Source organism: Sus scrofa, chromosome 6 (genome assembly GCF_054392235.1).
Source record: "Sus scrofa isolate SSC_HxYL_T2T_F1_AM1 chromosome 6, Sscrofa_HxYL_maternal_Yorkshire_Landrace_v2.0, whole genome shotgun sequence".
Taxonomy (NCBI): domain Eukaryota; kingdom Metazoa; phylum Chordata; class Mammalia; order Artiodactyla; family Suidae; genus Sus; species Sus scrofa.
In genome coordinates this window covers 75,920,841-75,941,180 of record NC_139388.1, presented here as the reverse complement: position 1 = coordinate 75,941,180, position 20,340 = coordinate 75,920,841, and the positions used below count along the sequence as shown (strand labels likewise).

The 20,340-nt window shown below is 52.4% G+C and overlaps 1 protein-coding gene across 3 annotated transcripts in view; it reads left to right on the top strand.

Moving 5' to 3' along the window:
• Positions 1-426: 426 nt before the first annotated feature.
• The window catches only part of MTOR (mechanistic target of rapamycin kinase), a 125,771-nt gene continuing 105,857 nt past the window's right edge, over positions 427-20,340 (top strand). For all 3 annotated transcript variants that reach the window (XR_014807050.1, XM_084962776.1, XM_003127584.7), the window contains exons 1-13: positions 427-522; positions 2,787-2,962; positions 3,900-4,008; positions 4,728-4,960; positions 6,659-6,859; positions 7,492-7,626; positions 9,813-10,088; positions 10,172-10,280; positions 13,693-13,879; positions 14,837-14,965; positions 16,081-16,325; positions 17,598-17,813; positions 18,151-18,356. Coding sequence is in view for 2 of the 3 variants with exons in the window: in XM_084962776.1 (XP_084818902.1) it covers positions 2,801-2,962; positions 3,900-4,008; positions 4,728-4,960; positions 6,659-6,859; positions 7,492-7,626; positions 9,813-10,088; positions 10,172-10,280; positions 13,693-13,879; positions 14,837-14,965; positions 16,081-16,325; positions 17,598-17,813; positions 18,151-18,356 (2,208 nt within the window). In the remaining variant the exon portion in view is untranslated. The remainder of the gene's footprint in view (positions 523-2,786; positions 2,963-3,899; positions 4,009-4,727; positions 4,961-6,658; positions 6,860-7,491; positions 7,627-9,812; positions 10,089-10,171; positions 10,281-13,692; positions 13,880-14,836; positions 14,966-16,080; positions 16,326-17,597; positions 17,814-18,150; positions 18,357-20,340) is intronic.

Genomic DNA, 20,340 nt, shown 5'->3' with positions numbered 1-20,340 from the left:
TTTACTCTAGTAACTATAGTGCGCAGGCATCGCTAAACTTTGATCTTGAAGATTAAACGCGGCGGGTTCTCGAGCCACGGTCTACTGCCTCGTGGTCCCAATCCCGCGGTACCCAGGCGGCGGACTCGGCGTGGCCACAGCCCAGGTGCAGAGGGGAAATATACTAGCGATGCACCGGATGTGTGCGTGGAAGTGACTGAAGTCAACTCACCAGCGATTGGTTTTTTCGAGAGGATCTAAGCTTTATTTCGCCTGCCACTGGCCACAGGGTTTGTCTATTTGAATAGTCTCCGCCCCGCGGAGAAGCCGGGTCCTGAAGCTTCACTTCTCCTTCATTACTATTGGTCTCCATTCCAGTCCATCTTCTTCTTGCGCCCATCGATTGGTCCTTTGTGTTGGGAGACTGCCCTCCCTCCCGCCCGGCTTAGAGGACAGCGGGGAAGGCGGGTGGTGGGGCTGGGGGCCTGAAGCAGTGGAACCGGCGCTGGTGGCGGCAGCTGAGGCCTCGGCCGAAGCCGCGCGGTGAGTCTGGGGCCTGGCACCGACCCCTCCAAGGCGGTGGAATGTCCAGACCCACGGCCAACCTGGTCCGTGGGGGGACCCCCAGGAAGTCTTGCGTTTGAGACGTGGGGTCCCCTCAGTACTGGCCCAAAGGACTTGGGCGCCGCCGGAGCCCTTGACCCCCGCGAGGCAACGCCCACCTCCTCCCGGATCCCCAGGAAACCCCCGGACCCTTTAGCTCACGCTATGTCTCTGGCGCCGTGAAGGCGGGCCCATGAGCTCCTGTATTGCTGGGGAGCATTTGGGTCGCCTTGCGCATCAGTCACCCCTATGAGCCACCTACCGATTGGCCTCCGAGAGGACCAGCGTCAGTGTCAGCCCCTTTAGCTCCACCGTGGAGACCTCTCAAGGACCCATTTCGCAGAGCTGAGCTGGGTTCCATCCCTGAGCTTCATCTCCTCTGCTTCCCCCGCCCCCATCCCTAGTTTCAGCCACCTGACGTTAACTTGTGTAAGCCCTCGCCAAGACCCTTAAGATAGATATTTCACTCCTAGTATTTTGACTTCTGCCTGGAGGCCTTAGACCTTATTAAGATATACTGGTTCCTTCCTTCGACTGGAAATTCTTTGCCAGCCTCCCTCCCCCTCGTCATAGACAAGCACCACACACTCTGTAGTAGTTTTCCCATTTGGAGCCCTTGGGTTTCCTCTCTCCTGAAGTTTGACACTTCCTTCTGCAGTCTTTGCACCCTTTCAGAACCAATTAGTCCCTGGTTTTTTTGTTTGTTTGTTTGTTTTTTCCTGCATTTCACAAATTCTTTCAAAAACAAGAATTTTGAAAATTTGATTTTCTAATATAATCAGGACATACCCTAGGATAGGTGTATATGTTACGGCCGTCGCAGTCTGGGCCGAGTTCTGTTATGGCCACTTTATTGTGGTTGCCGGATTGTCTGTACTTCCTCCTAGACTGTAAGCTTGCTGAGGGGAGGGGCAATACATAATTGTGGAACAAATGCCTGATCTCAGGAACTAATTAGTCTTTTTTTAGCTTACATTCCAAGTACTAGTCTTTATGGAACTGCGCTGTCCAATACAACAACCACAGGTGGCTTAGAGCACTTGAAAATGTTGAAATTGCTAAGTTGAAATTGCAGTAAGTGGAGTTTCCATTGGGGCGCAGCAGAAATGAATCCGACTAGTATCCATGAGGATGTAGGTTCGATCCCTGGCCTCACTCATTGGGTCAGGGATCCTATGTTGCCATGAGCTGTGGTGTAGGTGACACACACGGCTAGGATCCCATGTTGCTATGGCTGTGGTGTAGGCCGGTAGCCATAGTCTGATTTGACCCGAGCCTGGGAACTTTCATATGACGCAGGTGCAGCCCTAAAAAAAAAAAAAAGAAATTGCCGTAAGTGAATATATCAGTAATTTGGGGGGGAGGGAGGCAGTGGGCTGTGCCCACATCAAGCATCAGTTCCCGGGCCGGGGATCGAACGTGCGCTACAGCTGTGACAGTGCTGGATGTGTAACTGCTAGGCCACCAGGGAACGCCTGTCATAACTTTTTATATTGTGACATGTTGAAATGATATTTGGATATATTGGAGTAAATAAAATAACTAATTTTGCCTGTATCTTTTGACCTTTGCTATGTGGTTACTAGGAACTTTAAAGTTACATTTGTAGCTCGTATTTCTGTCAGACCCGTGCTGCTATAGAATAACAATCAGTTTCCCTCTCTAAAGTGAATTTGAGGAGAGGGGCAGTCTTAGGCTTGCTTTGTTTTCTCTCACGCTCCCCATCTCTGCTACCTGGCTTTGTGCAACGTACAGAGTAGTAGTAATAATAATAATATTAACCCAGCAACTATTGCAAACTCACTGTGTGCCCAGCACTATGTTAAGCACTTTTTAACATGTATTAGCTCGTTTAATCTTCACATCAGTCCTCTGAGTTAGGTACTCTTATCCTCCGATTATAACTAAGATATTTGAAGTGTCTTCCTTGAGGTATATAATTTTGGACTGGATTCACACCCAGGTAGTCTGGCTGCACAGCCCATAGCATAATTTGACCTTCTCTGCTCTGCTGCCTCTTTCAACACCCGTGGTTATCAAATGAATTGAGGCTTTCTGCATGCTTTTCACTGGGGTCTCCCAGCCTTTTTAGGATCCCCAGCCTGATGTGGATGAGTGGAGGCCTGTGGGGGGAGGTGGGGCCATAGATTAGTTCACCGCCATGGTTTGTTATCCAGAATATTAAAGCCAGCTTCTCTCCAAAGAACCTCAGGGCAAAATGCTTGGAACCGGACCTGCCGCCGCCACCACAGCGACCACTACTTCCAGCAACGTGAGCGTCCTGCAGCAGTTTGCCAGTGGCCTGAAGAGCCGGAATGAGGAGACCAGGGCCAAAGCTGCCAAGGAACTCCAGCACTATGTCACCATGGAGCTCCGAGAGGTTGGAGCTGCTGCGGTTTGGGGCCCTTCATCATGGCCTTTTGGGGCTGCATGTGCCATTCCTGGTTTAGATGCCTCTTGACAGCTGATTGAGGGCTCAGAAAAGGCAAAGATTCTAGTTTAGAAAGGCACCCAATTTCTCAGGTCTGTAGAATGGGCAGGTTCCTTTGCCACAGTTCCACATTTCTGTGGCATTTCCTTTCTTGTGATAGTTTAGGAGTCAGAGTAGAATTGGCTGTTCCGGGAGTTCCTGTCATGGTGCAGCGGAAACGAATCCGACTAGGAACCATGAAGTTGCGGGTTCGATCCCTGGCCTCACTCAGTGGGTTAAGGAACCACGTTGCCATGAGCTGTGGTGTAGGTGGCAGACATGGCTCGGATCTGGCGTTGCTGTGGCTGTGGTGTAGGCAGCGGTTACAGCACTGGTTCAACCCCCAGCCTGGAAACTTCGTATGCCTCAGGTGTGGCCCTAAAAAGACAAAAAAAAAAAAAAAAAAAAAGAAAGAAAGAAAGAAAGAAAGAAAAAGAATCGGCTGTTTCTTTTAATTTTTTTCTTTTTCATGCCACATTCCAGGCTTTTGAATCTTTCTGCCTGATAACATGGGTTGGGATGGGTTTGAAGAGTTGATTGCTTGGGGCTTTTCAAATAGAGGCCAGACCTGAGGTAGGGACAGTGTCTTTTTTGGCCTTGTACCCAGGCTACCAGGTAGAATCTAGGACAGGACATGGCCTCCCCTTGAGTAGATACACAGTAGGTATTGGTTAAGTAAACAGATGATTGCTCTACGGTTTAAAACAACAGAGATGGGCAGCGGCTGTGTCGTCTTCGGTTAACTGCACCTGCTGGCCACCTCTCGGGTTCTGGTCTTCGAAAGGCACCCCACGCCCCCACCAGCAGGGAACATTAGACATTGCCCTGAATACGTCTTCCTTTACAGATGAGTCAAGAGGAGTCTACTCGTTTCTATGATCAGCTGAACCATCACATTTTTGAACTGGTTTCCAGCTCAGATGCCAATGAGAGGAAAGGTGGCATCTTGGCCATAGGTAAGGACAGGGTCTCTGGCACAGTAAGAACTGGACATCCAGGACTGTGTCCTTTGTGTCCACTGCACTCCGTGTCTACTACTTACTGGATCCTCACTTCATATTTGTTTAATGAATTCTAAGGAGACTTGTGGCTTTCAGTTGCTTATTCGGCTATTAATTTTAACCACAGTCCTGGGCAAACCCAAGGGCAAAGAGGGTTTTTTTCAGACATGGAGCCTCAGAACCACTAAGCGACTTTTCCAGGGCTGGTGCGCCAGAGCTGAGGCTGGAAGTCAGCTTTCTTCCTGCTACCCTTGTTGCATTTTGCAGGCTCTTGTTTCTCTCTAGAGCCAAGTTTGGCAGAGCAGAGCTCAGAAATGGAAAAGTAGAGTTGAGGGGACGTGAATAAAAGGCAGATAATTTCAGCTCATGGGGACTGGTTATCCATCCTATGAATTATTATTCAGTCCTGGTTTGTTTTCCTTTTCTTCTTGGGAAACCTGTATATGCTAAAATATTAAGATGAGATCATTTTGCTTTATCTAAGTAGTTCTGGTCCAAACATTAAGTCTGTTGGTTAAAATGGAATGGAAATTATTTGCCTCCTCACCAGCTGGAAATTGCAGTCTGTGCTTAGAGTAGGAGGAAGGGGTCCCTCGCTAGCTTTCCTCTGAAGGCAGTGGACCTCCGTGGACCGCACATGCCCGACTCATCCTCTGCCTTCCTCTCTTTGCCAGCCAGCCTCATAGGAGTGGAAGGCGGGAATGCCACCCGAATCGGAAGATTTGCCAACTATCTTCGGAACCTCCTCCCCTCCAATGACCCCGTTGTCATGGAAATGGCATCCAAGGCCATTGGTCGCCTCGCCATGGCAGGAGACACTTTTACTGCAGAGTATGTGGAGTTTGAGGTGAAGCGAGCCCTGGAGTGGCTGGGTGCTGACCGAAACGAGGGCCGGAGACACGCAGCTGTGAGTACCTGTGGAGCCGTGGCCTCGTGTCAGGTCCTTCCCACCATGTGCCCAGGTCCCTGAAAGGCAGAGAATGAGAGCGGATGCTCCGGGCAAAGGCCCTGTGCTTCTTGGTTCAGGGTCTGTCCCGAATCCCTTTCTCTCTTTACCCTGAGCTCCCCACCTGCGGAGGAAACTTAATGTTCTCTTTATTGCTTGAGAGGCAGCCCTCTGTGCAGTGCTTCTTCTCACCTTGACTTTCCAGAATCCAGATTGCCTCCCAAGGAGTTCCCTCATGGGAACAGCAGGTTAAGGATCCAGCGTTGTCGCTGCTACGGCTCTGGTTACAGCTATGGTGCAGGTTTCATCCCTGGTCCCCAGGAACTTTTGCATGCCATGGGTGCTGCCAAAAATGAATACATTTTTATTTATTTATTTATTTATTTTTGTCTTTTTGCTATTTCTTTGGGGCCGCTCCCACGGCATATGGAGGTTCCCAGGCTAGGGGTCGAATCGGAGCTGTAGCCACTGGCCTACACCAGAGCCACAGCAACGCGGGATCCGAGCCACGTCTGCAATCTACACCACAGCTCACGGCAACGCCGGATCGTTAACCCACTGAGCAAGGGCAGGGACCGAACCCGCAACCTCATGGTTCCTAGTCGGATTCATTAACCACTGCGCCACGATGGGAACTCCTATGAATACATTTTTTAAAAAGAGAGAAATAAAAATGCCTGTCAAGCAGAAGGCAGCCCTCAGCCATAGACAAGTGAGGAAGCCACAAGCCATGAGGCTTCCAGAGCCTCAGCAGCTGTGCTGTCCTCAGGACCCCTCCGTCCAGGGCTCCACGTTGGTGGGAACGTGGGGAGCGGGGCTGAAGGGAGGAAGGAGCAGAGGAAGTTGGTGCCCGATCCCCACATTCCCTGGTCCGCCTCTGCCCAGGCCTTGCCCATCTGCGTTTCGGTCCTTTGTTGATTGGTTGGTACGTGGTCCAGACTTCCTCTTTCCAGCAGGCTGTCCTGCATTGGAGGGAGTGGTGGCTTTCCAGCCTCTTCTAGACACACATCCTCATTGCTCTCTGAGGCCCGTCCCTGAAAAAGGCTGCTTTGATGGGCTAGGGATCCAGGCTGTGAGATGGGGGAGGATCTGTCCATGGGAGAGAAGCTAGGAATGAATGTGGTGGGAAGGCATCAGCTGGGTCCCTTCCAGTCGGGTCCCTCGTTAGGGGGCTGCCCCAGGAGCAGGGAGCCTGCCTGGGGGAGGGGCCCGCACTCGGACTCGGGTGCCACCTCCTAACTGTGACGTGGGGCACGCTGGGACCCTCAGTTTTTCCATGGTCAAATGAAAATATAGCAAGATGAAATGTGAAACAGGATTATCGTTCATTCCGTAAATGTTTCTTGAATACCTGCTCTATTCCGGGCATGTTCCAGGCTGTCCACGGAGCAGTGTACAAAGCATTAAAGGCGGCTCCTTTCAGCGCTCGTGTTCTAAGGCCACATGCCTTCTGTTGCTAAGCACCCTGGGACAGTGAACCCTGAGATGTCTGATAGCTTTACTTCCCTTCCTTGGTCCCCAGAATTTCCGAGCTAGAAGAGTAGGCAGCTGTGCTCTTTTCCTAGCAGATGTCGGCTCTGGGGTGACACAAGGCTGTACCCCTGAGAGACTAGACCTCGTTGATGCAGATGGAAGGTCTCCATGTGTCTCTCCTCCCAGGTCCTGGTCCTTCGTGAGCTGGCCGTCAGCGTCCCCACCTTCTTCTTCCAGCAAGTGCAGCCCTTCTTTGACAACATTTTTGTGGCTGTGTGGGACCCCAAACAGGCCATCCGAGAGGGAGCTGTCGCCGCGCTCCGTGCCTGTCTGATCCTCACCACCCAGCGAGAACCAAAGGAGATGCAGAAGCCGCAGTGGTACAGGGTGAGGAGACGGATCCATTCCAGTCACCAGCCCAGCACGTTTGCCTGGAGGCACACCGAGCCCGAGGAGCAGCAGCAGGCCCCTTGCCACAGAGCAAGCGTCATGTCTGTTTTGGTCTTCAGTAATTTTTTATGCGCAATATGAATGAGTAGTTATTTTATTTTATTTATTTATTTTTTCTTGTCTTTTTTAGGGCTGCTCCTGCGGCATATGGAGGTTCCCAGGCCAGAGGTCCAATCGGAGCTGTTGCTGCCAGCCTATGCCAGAGCCACAGCAACGCCAGATCCGAGCCATGTCTGCGACGTACACCACAACACCCGATCCTTAACCCCTGAGCTAGACCAGGGATCAAACCTGCAATGTCACGGTTCCTGGTCAGATTCGTTTCTGCTGCACCACGACGGGCACTCCAGTTTTTTGTCTCTTGAGTAGAGATGGTTATGATGTCTGCCTCGCGGTATTGCGAGGGCTGATGCCAAAGGAAATGAGGGAGCTCCATGAGCTGGCACCATTGGTGACGCTGGCACGGGGCCCCAAGCAGCCACGGCGACCTCAGGACCCCGTGTGGCTGGGGGGGCCTGCTCTCCCGCTCTGGGCAGTGGGTGACTCGGGCATTCTGGGTCTCCCCGTAGCACACATTCGAAGAAGCAGAGAAAGGGTTTGACGAGACCTTGGCCAAGGAGAAGGGCATGAACCGGGACGACCGGATCCACGGAGCCTTGCTGATCCTCAACGAGCTGGTCCGCATCAGCAGCATGGAGGGAGAGGTGAGTCACGCGGCGGGGCCGGGCCTGGGCCGCCCCGCGCCGCTGTGCCAGCGCCTTGGAGAGCCGCCGTGCTGTGGGGGGAGCAGGCAGAAGACCAGCCGGTGCGATCGGTGCGATCGTGTTGGACGGTGGCGCGTTCTGGGAAGAAATGAAACGGAGGGTCTCGGGGAGAGGGCACGGCTCCCTGCCTGGGGGGTGGCGTTTGGGCCAAGACCATGTGACGTGGAGGACTGGCCTCACAGCGCACGCGCGCGAGGGCAGGGAGATCACTGTCTTCCAGGCAGAGGCTTTGAGCTGGAAGAGAGTTTGACACGTTCAAGAAAGAAGGGCCGTGGGGCTGGTGCACCCAGCATGGGAGAGGGAGGGGGCCCGGGGTCGGGGGCCTCCTGGCTCCTGGTCGACGCTGGGTCTCGTGCTCCTCGCTGAGAGACGCGCCCAGAGGATGCTGTGACGGCGGCTGTTTTTAACGGTCATCGGCTCCTTGCAGGGAAGGGCCCGTGGAGAGGCAGGCAGGGAAGCAGGGAGGTGAGTGAGGAGCTCTCTTGGCTGGAAAAGCAGCTGCAAAGATGGGTTTACAGGTGCAAGGGCTGTGTTAGGGAACTGGCCCGAGACAAGTCGGGGCGGGGTGTGGGAGAGGCTGGGAGAACCATCCGACTCCAGTGCGCATCGGACCCTGAGTCTGCAGGAGAGGGAAGCAAGGTTGGCCGGAAGCCTCTCAGTCCACCCTGCAAAGCCATCGTAGGGTCCTGAGTGAGGGCGGAGCCCCTGGGAGGTGGGCTCAGAGGAGTACCGCCGCCAGGGCCAGGGCTCGTCCGGGAGGGTCTCAGAAGCTCCTGCACAGCCTCTGCGTGAAGGGGGAAGGTCGTAGTGGCTGTGAGCAAAATGGGATGTCATCTGACTCGGGTTTCTCAAGGCTCGCTGTTCTGTTGGAGGTGGATCATGGAGGGGTCAGGGCTGAGGCCAGGAGGCTAGTTAGGAGGGAACTGCAGCGGTTTCAGCAGAGGGCTTTGTGGCTTGGACCAGAGCAGGAGCTGTGGGGATGCAGGGAGCAGCTGGGTTCTGCATTTGGAAAGTCAGTGGGAGAGAAAGAAGGTCAAGGTTTAGGGCCCGAGCAGCTGGAAGGATAGAGCTGCCGTTTACTGAGATGGGACAGACAGGTTCAGGGTAGCAGGTCAGGAGTCTGCCTCTGAACGCGTCAGGTTCAAGGTGGCTGTTGGGAGTCTGAGCAGCAGTACTGAGTAGTTTGGGGAGAGATCTGAGCGAGAGATTCGGATTCGGGTGCCGTTGGCCTATAGACAGTATATGGATGAGAACCCTGGGGAACTAGGTTGGGGGAGGGGAGACGGGCTCGGGAACCTGAGGTCAGGGGATGAGGGGGAATCCAAGGGAGAGCGGGAAAGAGCAGCAGGGCCGGGGGCGGTGCCGGGAAAACTCAGGGTCCACAGAGCCAAGTGAGGACAGAGTTTCAAGGAGGAGGAACCACTACGTTGGAGCAAATGCTGCGGACGAGGCACATGAGATGAGGACTGAGAATGGACTGTTAGATGCAGCAGCCTCAGCGTCTTGGCGGTTATACGAGAATAGTGGACAAGATTTTCTGAAAGATGGAAACATCTGTGTCGAGAAAAGTTTGGAAATAAGTTGTTTTATATCTTTCTCAATTTGGACCGTTGGAGGCTAAGTTTTTAAGCTGCCCTTTGAATTGGTAGGAGGTGTGAGTTTTCAGCCAGTCAGCTTATTCCACGCCTCTTAGGGAGTTCCGGGGACTCAGAAAATCTCTTGCCGAAGTTGTTTCTCCCCAGGGTTCTGGTGGGAAGGAGGAGAGCAGAAGGTCCTTAGGAGGCTGCTGGTGTGGGGCTGCCCCTCGCCCTTGCAGGAGGCTCCGTTGCTATGATCTTAAGGTCTGTTGTCCCAGCCACCTGCAAGTCAGCTTTCCCAAGCCCAGGGTAGGGTCGGGGTCCCTGGGAGCCAGCCCCTGCTGCTGCCTCATTGCTCAGTAGGTGGTGCTCTTCAGCCTGCATTAGAACAGGATCAGGCCCGGCGAGGCTCTGGGAACATCTGAATCCTGAAGAGGAAGGGTGGCCGCTGTCCCCTTTCAGGGTTGGTCTCGTGTTGCTCCATGGAGCCCAGGTGCCTGGGCCAGTGCCGCTTGCGAGTAAAGGTGATTTCCGCCCCCTCGTTTATAGCGCCTGAGAGAAGAAATGGAAGAAATCACACAGCAGCAGTTGGTACATGACAAGTACTGCAAGGACCTCATGGGCTTCGGGACGAAACCTCGTCACATCACCCCCTTCACCAGTTTCCAGGCCGTGCAGCCCCAGCAGTCAAACGCCTTGGTGGGACTGCTGGGGTACAGCTCTCACCAAGGCCTCCTGGGGTTTGGGGCTTCCCCCAGCCCAGCCAAGTCCACGCTGGTGGAGAGTCGCTGTTGCAGAGACTTGATGGAGGAGAAATTCGACCAGGTCAGTGGCAAGAGGCCCGCCCCCTCTCCCCCCGAGCCCTCACCTCCCCTTCTGTCGCCAACGCCGTCTCTTTTCTGTCTCAGGTGTGCCAGTGGGTGCTGAAATGCAGGAATAGCAAGAACTCACTGATCCAAATGACAATCCTTAATTTGCTGCCCCGCTTGGCTGCCTTCCGACCCTCTGCCTTCACAGGTGAGATGTCCCTGGACGTGTCCTGTCCTTACCGGCCAAGGGTAGCTGAACAGAGGAGGGGGGACTCCCCAGAGTTGCATCCCCTTCTCATGTGAAGCAGGGCCCCCTGAGGGGCTGGTCTCTGGGGTCTCAGCCTCCCTTCAGTTTCAGGGGCGTGTAGTTTATAAGGGTCCGAGGAGCAGCCTCAGGAACGCGCAGGCAGAGGGGCACTTCCAGAGCTGAGCCAGTTCTCGTGTTTGTGTGCGGAGGCCAACAAGCTCAGAATGGGCTCCAGAGAGACCGAAGGCAGGATGGGTGGTTTAGATGGCGTGCAGCTGCCAGCCTGTGGGCTGGGGGCAGTGACTGTCCCGTGTCTGCCCCTGAGGTGGCCACCAGCCTTCCTCCCCCCTCACAGGGAGAAAGGACAGGATGTTTCAGAGGCTGGTTTCACGGGTGATGAGCCGTGGGTCCCCCCACTGCTGCCCCGTTCCCACTGGGCTATGTGAATTCCTGTGTTCTGAGGCCGGCCCAGCTCAGACACTGGGTCTCCCTGAGGCTTTCCTGGGTGGAACCTTCAGCTGGAAACGTGCTTTTCCCCAGCTGTGGAAAGGCTTTGGCGTCAAACCTAGGGTCTGAATCTTTTTTTTTTTTTTTTTTTGCTTTTTAGGGCCTCACCTGCGGCATATGGAGGTTCCCAGGCTAGGGGTCAACTCAGAGCTGCAGCTGCCAGCCTACGCTAGAGCTACAGCAACGTCAGATCCAAGCCACGTCTGCGACCTACACCACAGCTCACAGCAACGCCAGATCCTTAACCCACTGAGTGAGGCCAGGAATCGAACCCGCAACTTCGTAGTTCCTAGTCGGGTTCGTTTCCGCTGCACCATGACGGGAACTCCCCAGATGAACTGCTTTAATGCCTTAAGCACCTCTGGAAATGCCAGACGCGGAGCAAGCTCTATGAAATAGCAGCCATTATTATTGCTGCCTCCCCTAGCTGCTTCATACCCATTTTGGAAATAAGGGTAGGAGTGCCCATCGTGGCTCAGCAGAAAGGAATCCGACTAGGAACCATGAGGTTGCGGGTTTGATCCCTGGCCTTGCTCAGCGGGTTAAGGATCTAGCATTGCCTTGAGCTGTGGTGTAGGTCGCAGACTCGACTCGGCTCCTGCGTGGCTGTGGCTGTGGCTGTGGTGTAGGCCAGCGGCTGTAGCTCCAATTTGACCCCTAGCCTAGGAACCTCCATATACTGTGAGTGTGGGCCTAAAAAGCCAAACAAAAAAAAAAAACGGAAAGAAAGAAAGTCAGGGTAAAATGATAACCTACTCCAGCTGCACGTCCTTGCCCTACCTCCTCCTTGCCAGGTGTCGAGTCCCCTTTCCGACCAGCTCTTTCCTCTGCACTGTGGTGCATGTTGCCTGCGCTTACTAACCCTTCAGGACCCAGTAAGGGCCAGGATTGTAAGCGAAAGGCCAGCTGACCCTCCGCAGGTGCCATTCCCCTGCACAGACTCCTTTCACACCACCCAGCCCTGATGAAACAGCGGAGAAATGCAGCTGGCGAGGTGTTACATGTGCTGGGTTGTGAGCACGGAACATGTTGGGTGAGGATGAGACAATTAGCCACATAAAATCACGGAACCAGAGAGAAAGGAGATATTGAAAAGCGCCCATATTTTTTCAGCTTTTCATTCTTCTCACCCGGTACCCAGCAGCTTTTTTCTTTTTTAATGACCAGATATGCCCCTATTCAGTAGAGCTTTCAATGATTTGGTTTGGAAGTCTGTGGTTCAAAAGAAAGTAATAACTAGGCCAAATTTGATCAAAGTCTGGCCTAGTGTGGAAGCAGTTACCCCGGTAAGTTCAAAAGACTGACTAGCAGCAGGGTACAGAGGCTCAGAGGGCCCCTAGGTTTGTTCCTTTGATGTGGGTTTTGTTGTTTTATTAAATAATATACTGAAATATGTCATTGAAGTTCAGCCTGGGCAGCCTCCGTGGGTTCGGTCTCACTGGGAAAGTGCCACTTTTTTTAAAGTTTCAGTTGGAAGTCATTGCTTGCATTTCCTAGTGATGCAAACTTTGGGAATAGCAAAATCTTCCCTGCTAGGATTGGGCCGGAATCGCTAGCACTGGCAGATTCCTGATCTCTCTAGGTGCTAAATCTGGAAAAAGAAATGACCTCTTTTTTTTTTTTTTTTTTTGGTCTTTTTGTCTCTTTTGCCATTTTCTTGGGCCACTCCCGCGGCGTATGGAGGTTCCCAGGCTGGGGGTCGAATCGGAGATGTGGCCACCAACCTACACCAGAGCCACAGCAATGTGGGATCCGAGCCACATCTGCCACATACACCACAGCTCATGGCAATGCTGGATCCTTAACCCACTGAGCAAGGCCAGGGATCAAACCCACAACCTCATGGTTCCTAGTCGGATTCGTTAACCACTGAGCCACAATGGGAACTCTGAAATTACCTTCTTGATTTAAGCTCACTTCCCGCTCAGTGGCCCCCTCTGCAAAGATCCAGTTTTCCTCCCTGATTCCCTCTGACCTGAGGGTTGCATCACATGGTCTTCCGACTGTTTTCAAACCCAGCAAATTCAGCGGCGTTTGACCGAGCTGTGAGAGGAGACTTTTCTCGATAGAGTCAACACGGTGATATGTGTGCACCGGTTGGGAGTCTAGTTCACTGTCACCTCCAGCACCCTTCACTTTCCACTGGGTGTGTGGCCTTGTCTCCTGCACTGTCATGGCTATGCCAGTGGTGCACAGCCCTGAGGCCACAGGAGTGAAGAGAAGAAGAGGGGCCAGAATTAGGAAATTCCAGCCTTTTGAGGAATAATGACATTTTGGCTTCAGTTGCCTAAGAATCGCTTACCCGTGCACATTGGCTTATGTAAACATAATGAAAATACACACGTGGCTTTCCAAATTACAGACTAAATCTTGTTCTATTCAATATAACTGTAGTAGAGTCTCTAGGTGATAGCAGAGTGGTTTCTGGGTCTAAGCTGAATGGGACGGCCTGTTTATTACAGTTTTCAGTATTGCTTTAAATTTTGATATAATGTGAACTAGTTGAGGTGACCCTCTCTTTATTTTTCACCAAGATACAGTTCTTACCAAGAGCATGTGATCTTCCCTCAAAATGTACACGAATGAGGACAATTGTGTGATATTATTGTTTTGGAGCCCTTTTAAGTTTTTTTTTTTAATCAAAGGGAAAAAGTCTTATATTTCTAAGATTTCTAAAAGCTGTATCAGAGGAGTGATTATCAAGCATAAGACTTTGGTTCGTACATCCTCTGAATTCTTCATATCTTTTCCAACAGGCGTTCTTAATTTATTCTTGGATTTTAGTGTTTCGTAGGAACTCAGACCTTTGATACAGAGACCAGCCCTCTCCTTGAGCCTCATATACTTTTGTCGTTTCTGTGCTCAGATACGCAGTACCTCCAGGACACCATGAACCATGTTCTAAGCTGCGTCAAGAAGGAGAAGGAACGGACAGCAGCCTTCCAAGCCCTAGGGCTGCTTTCTGTGGCTGTGAGGTCTGAGTTCAAGGTCTATTTACCTCGTGTGCTGGACATCATCCGAGCAGCCTTGCCTCCTAAGGACTTTGCTCATAAGTAAGCACCTCTGTGGCGATTTCACCTCCCACCCTGCGTGGTTAGAGAGCAAGGATGCTCCATCCTGTTTCCGAGGAGCTTAGGCCCCTTCTCTGCATCACTCACCTGCAGGGTATAGCAGTCCTGTGACGAATAGCGCTTCCTGGTTGAGTTCCAACCTTTTCCAAATGAAATGACATAGATTTAACTATTCGGGGAGGCTGAATACCTGTGAACATCTTAGATACCAGTGCTGTTTTCCTTATTGTTATTTACTGGGAATCTCCTAGTTGTGCTGTTTTCCCCTGGCTTTCAAAGGTCTTATTTTGATAAATGACTGAAATGGGGATTCCTAGACTGGAACTGAGGGGACCTAGCCGTCACCTTTTCCTTATCCCTAAAGTTGGGTACCTTATTCTACCTCTTGAAACCTCCCAGTGGATAAAAGGTGAGAAGGACCTTCAGCATCCAGCACGGTGGTGAGCCTGGGCTCTATGAGTCTGGGGGTCCATGGCTTGTGTCTTTATAGCTCCCTGTGTTAGTAGCAAGGATGGCTCTGGTGAGTCATGAGCCTCACCCATTTCAAGCACAGCAGCCTCATCACAGGGAGAGGAATTTCTCCTCGCACGACGGCTCTGCCCCGAGCTCTTGGTCCCTGCCATGCACACTGTTCTGTCGGCTTCCGGAAGGCCCCTCCTGGGACCTTGGCCAGCACTGCACAAACCCACATGGTGCCTTTGGTGTGAATTCCGAAACTGGGCCCCTTCCTCAAGAGGCTGTACTGCCATCTGCTGGGCATTTGTTTTAGGTGAGCGGTGACTCATGTGACGGGCCCCTGAGCTGTGCAGCAGAGAAGCTGCACACGCCCCTGTGGAGGCCCCACCAGGTGACCTGCCCTCCTGGCCCCAACATGCTTTCGAGGTAGGCCATCACACGATGTCCTTATGTCTGAACTGGCCTCTCTCTGGTTCTCTGCAGGAGACAGAAGGCCATGCAGGTGGACGCCACAGTGTTCACCTGCATCAGCATGCTGGCCCGGGCCATGGGGCCAGGCATCCAGCAGGATATCAAGGAGCTGCTGGAGCCCATGCTGGCGGTGGGACTGAGGTGGGTGTTAGGAACCTGAGCTGTCCCGTCCTGGGTAGGACGAGGCTTGAGCCACAGTCCTAGGACTGTGTTGGAAGAGTGAGCACAGAGGCTAGTGTCAAACTCTCAGGTAATTTTTTTTTTTTTGCTTTTTAGGGCCGCACCCACAGCATATGGAAGTTCCAGGCTAGGGGTCAAATCGGGGCTGCAGCTGCTGGCCTACACCAGAGCCACAGCAATGCAGGATCCAAGCCATGTCTTTGACCTACACCACAGCTCATGGCAATGCTGGATCCTTAACCCACTGAGCGAGGCCAGGGATCAAACGTGAATCCTCATGCATACTAGTCAGGTTTGTTAACCGCTGAACCATGATGGGACCTCCTAGCTAGGTGATCTGTTTGTTTGTTTGTTTTTTGTTTCGTTTTAGGGCTGCACTCGAAGCATATGGAGGTTCCCAGGCTAGAGGTCAAATCAGAGTTACAGCCACTGGCCTGCACCACAGCCCCAGCAGCTCGGGATCCAAGTGCATCCAGACAGGATCCAAACCCACATCCTCGTGGATCCTAATCAGATTCATTAACCTCTGAGCCACGAAGGGAACTCCTAGCTCCCTTAACTAATTATTTCATGTCTCTGAGCCTCAGCTTTCTAGTCTGAAAAGTGGGTACAGTAGCAATTCCTATCATCTGGGTTTATCGTGGAGATGAAGTGAGAGGGTTCATGAATTAGCCACTCTTAGCACAATGCTGTTTGTATAAGAAGTACTCTGTTAATGTTGACGCTGTCCTTTATATTATTGTTGGGCAAATTGCTTAAGCCCCCCACATTGGACTTCTCTTCATCTATAAAATAAGGGCAGTGCTCTCTCTCTGCTTCCCAGATTGTTTATCAGGACTTGGTTCTCTGTAGTGGCGTAATTAGGCTAAGCAAGGTCTCCCATCCCAACAAACAGAAAGTCGTAGATTGTTTTGAAGTCTGGGACCAGGCCAAGAGAGTTTAGTTTCTATTTTCCAGTATCGTTTCTACTCTAAAACCCGGCAGTGGTGGGGCCCGATCCCCTTGGTGTTTTTCCTCGGGAGCAGAACCTCACGTCATATTCCAGCCTCCTATGTGACTGGGTTCTGTCCCCCCAGCCCTGCCCTCACAGCTGTGCTCTACGACCTGAGCCGTCAGATTCCACAGCTGAAAAAGGACATCCAGGATGGGCTCCTGAAGATGCTGTCCCTGGTCCTTATGCACAAACCCCTGCGGCACCCGGGCATGCCCAAGGGCCTGGCCCATCAGCTGGCTTCCCCCAGCCTCACGACCCTCCCCGAGGCCAGTGACGTGGGCAGCATTACTCTTGCCCTCCGAACTCTCGGCAGTTTTGAATTCGAAGGTAAGATGGCAGTGATATTAGGAACGTGGCAAAAAGAATGAGGGTGCCCAGAATTCCCGCATCGTGCTGGGGTCCTGGAGGCGGGCAGCTGATTCTGCAGCAGCTCACCCTGCGTGCATTCTTTCCGTATCTTGTGGGTTCCTGCCCTTTGTTTCTTCGTCGCCCGCACAGACAGGGGAAGGGGGCCGAGGGCAGGTGTGGGCATTGATCCCAGGAACTAAGGCTGCAGAGACGGAGCCCCTCCCCTCCTCGCCTCCCTGGAGCTGAGATGGTATTTAGTGCTTTCAGATGTCTAAACGGGTTTGGGGGGATTTTCGTTCCCCTGGCAGCCTGGTTTCCAAGAGTGCCATGCTGTGTAGTGCAGTTTGGAATTCTAAGCTTCTTTGGAGCTCTGGTTGGAATTAATGCCCTAGGGAGATATATTTCAGAGAGTAAAAAGGACACCTTTGAAATTTAAGATCACATAGGTGGGCAAGACGACAGGGAAACACATGAGCACAAAAAGCCGTGACGGGCTCTCTCTGGTTTCCCTGTCACCTCTCCTCCGCTTCCATCAATTAATACCCCCGGGGAACGGACGTCTAATGAATAGCAAGTAGCAGCATTTAAACCCAGCCCGCCTCCAACTCTCTTTTTAGTATTTAAATTTGGAAACTAAAGTAGACAAGATCAAGTTGATCAAGAATTGTTTTAGTTTCTGGAAATGTAAAGAGTTGGGTCAGAATAAAACAAAATAATTGGTTCTTTGAAAGACCAGCGAGAGGGTTATTGTGCAGGGCAGAGAAGGAACGCCTGCCTTAGGCCTCCCAGCTCCATCTCTACCTCCGTGCTGCCTTTCTCCTGATTGGAAGCTTGTTTGTTACCTTTTAATTTTATTTTTTTTTAAGGGCCACACCTGAGGCATATGGAAGTTCCAGGCATATGGAAGTTCCCAGGCTAGGGGGTGAATTGGAGCTACAGCTGCCGGCCTACACCACAGCCACAGCCACACCAGATCTGAGCCAAGTCTGTGATGTATACCACAGCTCACAGCAATGCTGGATCCTGAACCCACTGAGTGAGGCCAGGGATTGAACCCATGCACTCATGGATACTAGTCAGGTCCATGACTGCTGCACCACGATGGGAACTCTGGTTACCTTTCCAAGAGAAGAGTTCTGGATCAGTATCTTGTTGAAAATTGCATTCGTAGCCAGGAAATGGAGAATGGAGTGCAGACTGCTGTCTAGTGCAGCCGTGTTTATTCTGTTTGCTCTTCGCCTTTGCACCCAGGCCACTCTCTGACCCAGTTCGTCCGCCACTGTGCGGATCACTTCCTGAACAGCGAGCACAAGGAGATCCGCATGGAAGCTGCCCGCACCTGCTCCCGCCTGCTTACGCCCTCCGTCCACCTCATCAGCGGCCACGCTCACGTGGTCAGCCAGACCGCAGTGCAGGTGGTGGCGGATGTGCTCAGCAAGCTGCTCGTGGTTGGGATAACCGATCCTGGTAATGTTTGGGATGGACCCAGTCTGGGGAAGTGTGGGTGCCTGGGGTGGTTGGAAGTGGCCAGTTTCATGGCGTGGCCTCTCTAGGACCTTTAGCCTCAATAAGATGGTGTCCAGCTCTTTCTCTGCCAAGGTGTTAGGCTTGGCTATGCCAGCCTAGGGTTGTAAGATACTGAGCCTTAATCTATTATCTTTGCTCGTTCCAATAGAGAAAGCGGCACTTTGGGTGAGGGAAGGGTATCTGGAGTCCCCTTCCTGGGCTGATGCGGTGGGGATGCTGGGAAGGACCAGAGGGGTGAGAGCAGGGAAGAGGTACCGAGGCTCAGCTGCTCTTGCAGACCCCGACATCCGCTACTGCGTCTTGGCGTCCCTGGATGAGCGCTTTGACGCGCACCTGGCCCAGGCAGAGAATCTGCAGGCCCTGTTTGTGGCCCTGAATGACCAGGTGTTTGAGATCCGGGAGCTGGCCATCTGCACCGTGGGCCGGCTCAGCAGCATGAACCCAGCCTTCGTCATGCCCTTCCTGCGCAAGATGCTCATCCAGGTAAGGAGGCGACAGGCACACCTGCAGGTGGTAGAGAAGCCACTCCCGTCATGAGGTCATGGGCGCTGCTTGGGGAATGAGAGGCAGATTGTGGCCAAAGGCACAGTTGGCTCCAGGGGTTGGCAGTTACAGTTCTGGTGCTTGTCACCTCGTAAAGCTCTTGTCAGCCTGACTCCAGGGAGCCTCTTAGGCCAGGCTGACCTCTTCCGCAGCTCTTCCTCTCTCCTGGCAAGTCACCAGCGATTGCATTTCTTGCACGTGGGTTGGCGGCAGTCCTCCTGCATGTCCTTGTCCCTCCCCGCTCCTGCTGGTCCAGGTGGAGCACAGAAGGAGCGCTTCCCGTGCGGCACCTCATTGCCCCTGGGCTGCAGTCCCGGCTTTCATTTGTAAACAGCGGGAGGTGCCAGGCTAAGCTGCTTGGACCAGAGCCTGGGTAGCTGCAGGTTGGCAGGTTGCTGCTCCATCTCGTAGGATTTATTCCTGCTGAAACCTATCTCCTGGCTTTTGTCTTCACCATCCGAGTCAGTTCTCTGGCCCCCCTGTGAGCAGTGCGCCGGGTCAGGGCTTTCTGCCCAGAGTTACTTCCACCCACCTCTTCTGGATTTCACCGAGTCATGCCTTGTCCCTTAACTCCATCCTGTCCCCAGCCCTCTGCTTCATGACCCTCCCCATGCTTTCTTTTGAAATAAACACTTTGTATAGCTTATAAAGAACTTAAACATAGAAAGTTATTTATATATTTCGCCCTTGGGAAATGTCATTTATTCACTGTCACAGTTAAAGTGACTGTGAATTGTATCATCAATCAATAAATTAGAAGATGGACATTCCCATTGTGGCCCAGCAGAAACGAATCTGACTAGTTACCATGAGGACGCAGGTTCAATCCCTGGCCTTGCTCAGTGGGTCGGGGATCCCACGTTGCTGTGGCTGTGGTGTAGGCCAGCAGCTGCAGCTCTGATTCAGCCCCTAGCCTGGGAACCTCCACATGCCGTGGGTGCGGCCCTAAAGAGTCAAAAAAAATGAGTCTCTTCTTAGTGTCCCTTTCCATCCCGTCTTGCTGTCTTTGCCGCTCCCAGGGAAAGACAGGCTGCCAAGAGGATCCAGGAAGATCCAGAGTATTAAATCAACAACCTAAGATGAAATAAAACATTAAATTGGACACTCCTTCTCTGGGCAGCTGAGTTAACATGAGCTTTGCTTCTTGCTCTTTTCACTGTTCAGAGATTTCCTTGTGGCAACTTCAGCTCTCCAGAAGTCTGTCTGTATTGAGTTGTTTATGTCTGTCACCAGGAGCACAACATTCTGATTTGCTGGTGTTTTGAGTCATTAAGGTGCAAGGGGTGCTATTGACATGATCCCTAATGATTCGGGTTTATCCAGAGGCGCCTGAAGCCACTACTGACTGTCAGTTTCTCTTAGATGTCTGACTGTTCTTGGATTCCATTGTCATTATTTACAGGCACTCTTTTTTTTTTCTTTTTTCTTTTTTCTATTTTGTCTCTCTAAGGCCACACCCTTGGCATATGGAGATTCCCAGGCTAGGGGTCCAATTGCAGCTGTAGCTGCCGGCCTACACCACAGCCACAGCAGCACAGGATCCGAGCCATGCCTGTGACCTACACCACAGCTCATGGCATCACCGGATCCTTAACCCACTGAGCGAGGCCAGGAATTGAGCCCGAGTCCTCATGGATGCTAGTTGGGTTCGTTAACCGCTGAGCCATGATGGGAACTCCTATTTATAGGCACTCTTAGTGATTTGGTGTCTGGACAAAGTTTTTTCTTGCAGAGAGGCCTTCCTTCCTCCTTTATTTTTGCAAACCCTGCTCACAGCAAGCCCTGTTAGTTTGCTCAGTCCTCTGTGACTGTCTGCTCTGTTGAAAGCTACGCTGCGCGGGGGACTGTGGGACCGTGTAGTGCTGTAACAGAGGGAGGTAGGGCTGGTTTCAGACACTTTTTCTTCCGGTCACTGCTGCATCCC